We start from the raw sequence: 11,152 nt of genomic DNA on the forward strand, positions 1-11,152 counted from the left end.
ACTTACCATTGACAGAAATAGTCAGCTCTACTGCCTTTCCTTTTGCATTGAAATCTTTATTACAAGCAATCCTGCTAAATAAAGAACTTTGTTTTCCTACCTCCACGAGTGCATCTATTATTGCCTTGTTTACCTAAAAGTGCTCTTTTCCTTTAAAACTAGCTATCAAGCCATATGTGTTGACTGTGAAAGACAGTATACTTTAATTAAATGCATTTATGGTGCAATTGCTACATTTTCGTTTTCATATGTACTGCAAACAATGTGCTGTCACTTTAATTCAGTGCGTGTATCACAGCAAACATAGACTCGGTTAATGCAAAAACTTTACTTTACTTGTATAAACTTTAGTGACGATGTGACATTGCCTCGATTGTTCAAGTGACAATTCCTGTGTCAACTGTGCAGCTCACTTATAGACAGACGCGATGTGTGGTGATTTGAAGCCATTTGCGTATTTTGAGAGAGAAAGAGAGAGCGCGCGCGGTGATTAACTCACGCTGTTTGTGAAATTACGTCTCACACAAGGTTTTCAAATTACTTTGTAAGTTATTTAATGAAGAAATATTGAACTTATTGAAGAGTACCTCACCTTCAGCATTATAATTATTTCACCCGCGCCGGACAGAGACTGAGACATGCTGCATGTCGTGCCAAACCTCTCACGGCAGCGTCATTAGCTTGAGATCATTTTTTTGATATCGGCCTTTTAGAGACCGCCGATCAATCATTCCAACGTCATTATCGGCCGATAATGATCGGTAGCCGATCAATCGGAGCACCCCTAATAAGATTATTCTGTGCTTTTAAGCTTGCTGTACAACATTTATGGGTCAATAACTGGTAAAGATGGATCTACTCTAAAGCTGAATGGTATTAAATACACAACATTTCCCCAAGAAGATTATGCAGTTTTTAGGAAATCATCAGTGGTGGAGGTGTTCAGACTAATGCTGTGCTCCATTCAAAGCTGGATGTGGTATATTCCTACTTAATGTCTCAGACTTAAAGACATTATATATATATATATATATATATACACACACACACACACACACACACACACACACACACACATACTGTACTGTACTGTACTGTACAAAAGTACTAATAGGAGTAAAGTAATAATCCAGTGAGATTTTTGTATGCACAAGGAGTCTGACAACAGCCAGTGCTGCACACAGAGATCTGATCTCACCATCATCCAGTCCATCTGGGATTACATGAAGAATCTGAAAAAAAACGGAGACAGACTAAATCCAGACGAACTGTGGTAACATCTCCAAGACACTTCAAGAAACCTACCTATGTGCAAGTGTACCTTGGACAAAAGCAGTTTTAAACAAAAAGGGTGGTCACAACAAATTTGATTTAGTTAATTGATAAATAAAATCTATTTATGACATTATTTTTAAAAGCATCCTCACTTTACAGCATTTTTACACAAGTGCCTAAAACTTTTTGACAGTACTGAAGCTTTGTAGGAAGGTTTCTTCAAGCATCTTGGAGACATTGCCACAGTTCTTCTGGATTTAGTCTGCCTCAGTTTTTCTGTTTCTTCTTGTAATCCTTCATGTAAAAAAATCTCACTGTATTATTACAATTAATGGCAAAAAGTATGTTTGGAAATGTAAACTGATATTTTCTACTGACAAAAAAATATATATTTTCTGATATTTTCTACTGCTGGAAAAAGTTCAACAAATATTAAGCAGCAAATCTGTTTTCAACATTGATAATAATAAGAAATGTTTCTTGAGCAGCAAATTAGCATAATTAGAAACATTTCTGAAGGATCATATGACACTGAAGACTGGAGTAATGATGCTGAAAAGGAATCACATCACAGGGATAAATTACATAAAACAGAAACCAGTTATTTTAAATTGTAATATTTTACAATGATACAATAGAACTGTTTTTAATGTATTTTCAACCAAATAAATGCAGCCTTCTTTCACAAACATGAAAAAATCCTACCAGACCAAAGCTTGGTATGGTAGTGTAATGGCTTGAAATGGCTTTAAAAAATATTTTTAAATACTTTTTTTTTTAAATGAAAGCATGAAATCATGTAAAGCTATAAAGAAACTGTAATTTATGTAAGATTATTTCCACAGTCTACATTAATGATCATATTTATGTGACCATGTACATATACCTCTAATGTATGTAACAGCATTGAATGAAAAAAAATGGCATTTTACTGCACTTTTCCACACAGGTAGTTGTAAATATTTTTCAGGTTGAAAGGTATGCGGCAATATAGCATGTAAAATGCACGATAATGCTTTTCAACACGGCACTCTAGAATAATTACAGTAGCCTGTGTTCTTCTACAATTTATTCTTCCATTTCCTGTAGTTCAGCTGCATCTCCTTCTATAGACCAATGTGATGGCTTAACACCACCGTGTTTCCATGAATAATTTATTATTTGTTTGTCTAGAACTGAAAAACCTACTGTCTGTTGACCTAAGCGAGGAGAAAAGTCCATAGATAAATAATTGACAATTTGGTTACTTTAGCATCCTCATTTGGAAAAACAAGGACCCGGGAAAGGCAGCCTGCATCTCTGACATTTTCCTTCCACTGCGGTAAGAAAAAGAAAAGACCATAAGGTCAGAAAGAAGACGAGGGCTGTATCGCTCAAACAAAACCGGATTGTGTTTCTACATGATGTGAAATTCATAGGCACGAGAACCATGTCCTTGGGAGCAGTGACCCTGTGCCGCACATGTCTTCCATAGATCATTTCATTGTGTATCATGTAAGAACATTACAGCAAACATCAGTCAGATGATGCCAACATGCCAGGGTCATCATCCTTAGAGGCCACTACAGGCACAGGGGTTTCTGGGAAATGTGATTATATTTCATAAGTCAGATTTTTTTTTTTAGCAAACCTACAGCATACTGTGCAGATATTGGACTCTTGGCGAAGGTTTTTCATGTACATGCGCACACACGTGAAGTACACATAACACAGTTTATCCTGTTACCAGGGAGCATGATAGAAGCGGCATATGTTCCTGGGGTTATTTGCATAACTCGATTGTGCCCTGTCCTTTCTGATTACGTCTCCAGAGCTTCCTGCTGTTCTCCCATTTGCAGAACGCAGAAATTTTAATTTGGGGCGGCTTTGAAGACTTTTTAATTTATTTTGGTTTAGAGAAAAAAGGCTACGGCGGGCGAAGCGGCAATTTGTTCAAACGCAAAGAAAAAATCTTTGTTATAAGGCCTCACACAAGCAATTCAATTACATGTACAGTTCTGGACCTTTAATGTAGTTAGATTGATATTAAAATATCAATACACGCCAACCGCCGTTGTTTGATGTAGCTGGTGGGGGTATATGAAAGAGCAACTGAATGTGTGTGTCCAAAGCTAGTTTAAAGAATTTACTCACTGCTTTCCACCTCCAGCAGGGCTTTGGTCAAGATGCTGCCTGCCACACTGATGGCCTGACAGATGTAGTACCCAGAATCCTCGCTGTGCACATCTGTAATGGTCAGCTCTCCGCTTAACGACACGGAAAAACGGCCTGACTGTGAAGGTGGCTGACTGGGAAACAGCAGGACCTGTTCAAATCAACAAATACTGTTAAAACAACAACAACAACAACAAAAAGACTAAACATGATCAATCACATTTAAAGTTGATGAGTTTTAGCTATATAGCTCAGATAGATAACTCAGAAATAGATTAACTCACAAAAGACCAATATAAAACGTATTCATTGTTTTCTTTTTTACCAAAAAATAATCACAGTCCCACCTAAATCTGATTGGACAAGTCATTTGAATAGCAGATAAAACGCCAGCATACGTCAGTTAAACTCTATACTAATGCATCAACTATAAACAGTGTTGGGCAAGTTACTCTGAAAATGTAATCAAATTACTGATTACTCCTTTTAAAAGTAATCACGTTACTGTTCTGAATACTTTATTTCAAAAGTAATTAGTAATGAGTTACATTACTAGTTACATCACTTTTTTCTCCATGAAATTTATGAAATCCAAGCATACACGCTCCCGATAAATATTTGTTATTAAAGCATCAACATTCACAGAACACTGTTATTTTTAACTAAAGCAAGTGGCTGCTGCGTGCATGGTTTGGCATGGCAGAATGCCAGCAAAGAGCGCTGCATTTTTAATCTCTAAAAGACATCTCAGTTCATCGCAATCTCACAAATCGCTGTTATAACACAATAAATATATGCATAATGAATCTTTCATAATGTCTACAATTCGTGTGTTATAATGAGAGGATTCGTGAGCACGCAAATTTCAGCACTGCATTGCTCAACGCTGCAAACACATGTTATAGCCTAAATAGAAACTCTGCATACGCTTGCACCTGTTAATCGTTTATATTTTATATTAGTTCATGTTGCTTTTGTGCAATAGATGAATAACAATTTATTTGTTTTAGATATTTTATGTTTAGATATTTCAATTTTGCGGGAGTCCCTAAGTTACTAAGTAATGCGTTACTGCCCAACACTGACTATAAACAGGCTAGAGTTTGACTATTATAATTAATACATTTAATTATATTCTTACATTTTGTAAAATTACAGATTAAAATTATATTTATAATTTTTTATTTTGTTTTAAATAATATATTAACATTATGTGATATTAATAGCATATGTCAATATTACAATTTGTTAAAATTTATTAAAATGATAATTTATATGATATGCAATAACTCTTTATAGACTGTGTATTTATTTATTTAAATGTGTTTTATTTTTACAATATGAAATATGATAAACCAGTATGTATTCACTTATAAACATTTTATTACCGTTATCTTATAAAAACAATAACTCATTACACGCTGTGTATTTTTTATTTATTTAAATTTGTTTTATTTTTACCATATGAAATATGATAACCAATATGTATTCACTTTGATCATATAAACATTTTACTGCTGTTGTTTTATTAAATCAAATAATTCACTCTAGCCTGTTAGCAAACATGATTTTACCATGTTCAACACCCTTAACCACAGTAAAATAATTTTAACATGCAGCCTCTTGTGGCATATTGCTTTACTGTTCGTGACTGATACAAACTACAAATATATTAAAAAAGGATATGGGATAATCAGTCCGCTGATATAACTGATGAATGGAATTGAATAGAACATCACTATGCATTCAATGTGATACTCGGGTATAAATTTAGTTGACTGCTGAGATTCACGTCCACAAATGGGCCAAACAATAGCTGCAATATCTCAGCTGGTGTTTTAGAGAGGGGGGTCAGGAAGAATGCCAGATACACAAAAGACAAGGCCGAAGGATTTTAAGGAGTCTTCCTCCTTTAGCATGAGGCTGCAACACTGACAGCTGCCCTATTGTTCCTATTTGGCAGTGTGTGTGTTACTGTTTCATTTTTGGGGATAATCCAGTGACCCCCTCACCCCAGCCCTCTGGCTCTGACTGGACTCACCCTCATCCTCAGTTCTGTTCTATATCCACTGACCTCAAAGATCGGCCACACATGCACACACAGAAAAACAAAGAATAGACGAGAGATTAACCGGAGAAGAGTTCATGGCCTGGCGTACAGCCAGCCTGGATATTTGATCACCTCTGGCCTATGACACACAAAAAAAAGAAGGATGAAGGATATAAGAAAGGATGGAGGGAGGGATATGGGAACTGGCTTCCTTCCTCCAAGTGCTTTAGAACAACCAGAGGCTTATATCTTCATTTCTTCGGCTGTGCTTTATTAATAGGGACATGAGTGTGTTATCTAGCTGGGCCCAGGGACATCTATCCTCCTCTGACCCAATGAGGAGACACGAATGTGAACAAGCTCCTCCAGAAATCCCAGAGTTTCTTCTAACCCGGTGAATGGCCTGTCACCAGTATCTAAACTGGCTGCAAGGCATCCTCTCTCTATTTCTTTCTCTTTGTCTGACTCTGACTCTGAAACCCTTTGAAAAAAAAAAACTGTCGTTCTTCTTGCTTCTTATAATGTTACACTGAATAAAAAAACATACATTTGTTTTTTATGACCCAGGCAAATGACCTGGACATTTCATGAGATTCACCTACTGTACATACAGATTTCATAAACACACACTGATTCGAGTTCAGTTATGCATGATCAGCTGTCAAATACATTGTATGTACTGTCACTTGTAATTATATGTTTGCTGTCATGTCAGCAAACATATGATTACAAGTGACAATACTTATGATTTAAAGACAGACAGCCAGACATTTGTTTTCAGAGCAAAAGTGCTTCTCGAGAAACTCATCCTCCAGGTGAGATCAGCTGAATAATGAAAAATAAATCCATCAGATTCCCAGCCTATATGGGCACTAGACTTGCTTTCCCACTCACAATCTTAGAAGTGTCACTCACAGATCCACAGTGTGCTAACATCTTGCATAATAATACATATCGAGTGACCTCAAAAAGAATTTGGACAGTCTGGTCACACATTCAAAAAAATTTATTAGCATTACACAAAAAAAAAAGGTAGCAAAAAAAATAAAAATAAAAAAAGTGATCGCATTACACTTTTGAAACAGTATTTAACCAATTGGTCTCAAGATGATTTTTAATGGATGTTTGGATTTTTTTTCTTTACACTATCTACTATCTTATTCATTTTTATAATTTAATTTAAATAGTGTAGCTTAAGTGTCAAAATATTTTGAGCCCACGGTAAAAACAACAGTAAGCTAGACTTTATTTATATTTTTTATTTGAATTTTCACACTCCGTTTTCTATGAATTTCAGCATGGCCAAACCCATCAGTAAGCGATTCAATTTAGTCTTTTAGTCTTTGATTCCTTTCAAAACAATACTTTGTTTTTTTTACTAATATATTTAGTCACTACCCTAGAGTTTCAACCGAAAGTATTCGGCAGATACCGTGACGTGTTTTGACACTGACTGTAAGGGTTCCCCGGCGTGCATCTGTGTACTGCTGTCTCTTACCTGACTGCCTTCTTTCTGCCAGAACACAGCGGGAGGGGGATTTCCCTTCGTTCCACAAAGAAAAGTGACAGTACGGCCTTGGGCAGAGATCTGATCCCGCGGACGCACCACGATCTGAGGAGGAACTGAAGAGGAGAAAAGAAACTTATGAAGCTGCAGATCCACACACAACAAATCAAGACCCTATAGAGCCTATATGAGCTTCTGGGATGTTCTGCTATCTATATAACTCCTCCAAGGTGAGACAATCCTACAGTTACACAGTCTGGCAGTTTTGTTTAGTCTAAACTTGAGTCTCCCAAGGAGAAGAACTGTGAGTGTGTTAGTACTGCTGGTGGCATGCAGTAAAGCTGTCATAGCTGATATTGTACATAGTGCCACATTCTGGTACCAGTTCTGCACAAGAAGATAAGGTTAGTGTAGAGTGTCTTTACTATGCAAACAGCACTCTGGAGCTATGAAGTCTAGTGAGGTCATACAGTAACACTCACTATGTTTAGCTGAAAATATGTAACAAAACCAACACTGAACACCTTTGCCCATAAACAGTCAGGATTTGCTCTGAAAAGCATGACCAAAACTAATCCACATCACATTTTAGGACTGCTTTGACACAAAGCAGGGCTTTTGAAAACTCAAGTAGGGCTATAACCAAATACATATAACTACTGAAGGCTGAGGTTTCAGTGCTGGTCTTTCTGAGCAGAGAGATGGATATAAAGAGCTTAATTATTATGAAAGTTTTTTCTTCTCTGTGCCTGCAGAGATACTTTAAAGTACATGATAGCACATCTGATGCAGTGCTGAAGAGCCCTTATCTTGTGGGGGATATGCAGGCGTATCGAGAGCAAATATACATTTATATATTAGTAATCTGGCCTCTTTCGCCTAATGTACATTTTCGGTCCATTAATGAGGGTCTGGATATAAATGAGGACCTCTCAAACTCCCAAGAGCATCATTGGGTGGCCAATGGGTTTGTCTCATCTATCTCTCAGCGGATCCATTCCTCCATCTCGTTCACTTTCTCTTTCTCAATCTCTTTGATGAGACCTTGTTGGCTTTCTTTCTGCTGCGGCTGCTTGGTTCTTGCCTTTAGTGTGAGTTTGATCAATGGTTATTCGTGATAGATGCTAATCTGCTGGTCTTATCTGTCCTGCAGCCATCTATCTACCCAGCAACATCACGAGGCCTTGAACAGTTTCAACCCAGAACCAACACATTTTGTGTGTGTGTGTGTGTGTACTGAATTAAATCACTTAAATCCAGTTGAAATGTGTTAAAAATAATGCAATTTTTTAAATAATGCAATAATGCAAGGCCCGAGCTGCCTGAACGGGCAAATACATACAAAACAAAAGTATGTCAAAATACCCGTCCTGGCAAGTAACTTTGTAGCTTTAACAATGATTAATCTATATTGAATTTATACACTGGAGTACAGATGCACCAATCTACCGGACATTTTTTGTTTTATTTCAGACTATCTTCTGTTCCGTGCTTGCACAAAAACTGCACTGCAATCATTTTCCCAATGGCCATTTGTGTGGAAATATTACGTTATTATTATACTTAGTCTGTAAACGCCCATTAACAGAGGCCAGAGATGCTGAAGACGGACACAAAGAGGAGAAAATACTGTAGCAGGCAGAACAAGATCACTGTTCACTATGCGCAAAATATAGGAAGAAAATCCATACATTGAATTTTATATGAATGTGTTTCTGAGGGGAACGGAACTGACTGTTTTCAGAAATGGCGTTTTTTCATTTTGTCTCCGTATGATGCATTTAAATTAGTGTTAATACGCGCAGCGCTGCTGTGTTTACAGCGGTAACCAAGGAAACGCTGTATCGCTGTACCATAAGCACCGCTTGCTGTCAGAGAGTGAATCTGCGTCTCATTCAGCCCACCTGCTGTTACTGTTTCATACAGTTTTATGAAGCATAATTTCACAAAGCTAAAGTCAGGTTATTCTGTTTTTGCTTCAGATTATGAAATGATACAGTCTAATATAAATCAAACATTGCACTTTTTTTTTTCAATTCATGATTAAAATGCAGTGGTTGCCTCTAATTTCAAATGGCTATGAAAAATCAAGGTGCAATACAGAATGAAGAATATGCAAATGTTATTTTATATGTGATTTTTCAATTTCTGTACCTGAACATCTACAAACATAAAAACCTAAAGCATCATTTCATTTCTATTTTTGGGCTATGGGCCTATATTTAATTATGCTATTACTTGTAATTTGTTCATTTGTTCTTATTTACTGGCTGTCACTTGTCTACAAGTGCAACTATTTTATTTTTGTGGCAGGGCCAGTGAAAATGTTGGCAAGGGCCAGTAGAAAAAATCCTTAGCGTTGATCCCTGAATGTTTCTTGAGACCTGTGTTCAGTTTCATTCTGAATATCTGTTTTCATACACAAGAAATGTGCCTGAATGAGGTAAAATGAACCCAAAAGAGTTAAGACTTACTAGTCGATTAGTTGTACTCAAAAATATGTAGTCTTGCATATTTTTCCCACTTATCTGTCTTTTTTTTGCGGATGGATGGATGGATGTTCAGTATATTCCACTTCCTGTCATTTCAATTCAACTTCCTGTGAGGTGTGGCCATTTCAATTCAAATTCTCACTCATCGATTGAAAGGAAGCCAATTCTTCCGTTTTGAATTGTGCCCAACCCTGATACTGTAGGAATATTAGTTTCCATATTAGTAGAGGATGCTGCATGATAGACAGGGTTTGGAATTTTAGCGTCGACGGTGGAATATAAACTAAACTGATGATCAGCCTTCAGTTGTCGGAGCTGGGCTGGGTTGATGGGTATTGATTATTTCCGTGCTATTGCCCTTTATTAGACGCCTGTGAATGTGCAATGCTGTCACCTTTAACCTTCACCGGCTAATTGATTTCATCCTCCTTCCCACTCCTGTGTGTTTCACACACGATTAGAGTGACGCGTCAGCTCTGACAACACGCATTTATACTCAGGAAGGTCTTTCTCCTTTAGCTCACCTTAAATTTCCCACTAATTCATCAAGCTGAAGGGTTGATAGCGTTTGTACCTTCCCTACTAATGCGCCTAACAAACTGAACTCTATTTGTCTCACGATCAACCTCAATCACTCTTTTATTTCACCCCACCCCACTGGCTTAGTCTCTCCTTTTTCTATTTCTTTTTGTCTCTTTCATTACAAAAGTTAAATACAATCCAAAAGATGCAATCTGCATCAATGCAGCTGTCTCAGATCAATTTTCTGATTGGCTCCCTGCCTGCCTGCTGGCTTTTTCTCGTAGACTCTGTCGTTGAACGTAGGTTGCATCACAGCTTGGAGGCGACAGGCATGTTGAAACAGAACAAGGCCCAATAGGGAGCCTGGCCACAGGGGTCATTGAGGTTGCTGTCCAGAGGTCAAGCAGGAGCCATATCGCTGACCCTGGAGGTCAAATCTGAAACACATCCCTTGTCGCTATAATTTGGGACACTAACTGGAGAGGTAATGATACCAATTTCCAATTCCCTTTGCATTATTGACTGTATTTCTAACCTGGGCTGAAGCAAGGACTGAAATATTGACTTAATGATATGTAATACCTGTCTCTCTAAATATACAAAAATTAATATATATGACTGTGAATATATATGGGGAAAATGAGATGTTACTGAAACACACGCTGTCTCAAGGGATTTTTTACTCTAAAAACATGTAGCAACAAGAAGTGAAAGCAACTAACAAAATGTGCCTTAGGCGGTGATAAATAATTACCAGTTAAAACAACATTACAGAAACAGCATGGAGTTTTGAGAGAATGGATGTGTCATATGCATGCTAATGTGGTATGACAGGGAGAAGATTTAGGGAAAGGATTTAAAATATACATAATACCTCTACCACTACCAAACAGGCCACGCTTTTCGAAGACAAATCAAGTGGATGAGAATGCCAGCTCTTTGAAATATGGGCCAAATAATAAATATAATATAATAAAAATAATAACTTTGCAAATGAATATATATATATATATATATATATATGTATAACTGCTGTCAAATCAATCGTAATCGTAAAAGTTTGTTTTTACATAATACATGTGTGCCATTACCTTAAACTGTTAATTTGTGAAATAAACATTACTTGGACACATTGACTTCTGATAACAGATC

General features: G+C 37.0%; 1 protein-coding gene across 1 annotated transcript in view; it reads right to left on the minus strand.

Moving 5' to 3' along the window:
* Positions 1-11,152, minus strand: part of LOC107691689 (roundabout homolog 2-like) — an 89,961-nt gene that overhangs the window by 22,138 nt on the left and 56,671 nt on the right. The window contains exons 8-9 of the mRNA XM_016490469.1: positions 6,978-7,102; positions 3,409-3,580 (exon numbers count right to left, since the gene is read on the minus strand). Of these exons, the coding sequence (XP_016345955.1) occupies positions 3,409-3,580; positions 6,978-7,102 (297 nt within the window). The remainder of the gene's footprint in view (positions 1-3,408; positions 3,581-6,977; positions 7,103-11,152) is intronic.

This window comes from Sinocyclocheilus anshuiensis, unplaced genomic scaffold (genome assembly GCF_001515605.1).
Source record: "Sinocyclocheilus anshuiensis isolate Anshui unplaced genomic scaffold, SAMN03320099.WGS_v1.1 scaffold186, whole genome shotgun sequence".
NCBI lineage: Eukaryota > Metazoa > Chordata > Actinopteri > Cypriniformes > Cyprinidae > Sinocyclocheilus > Sinocyclocheilus anshuiensis.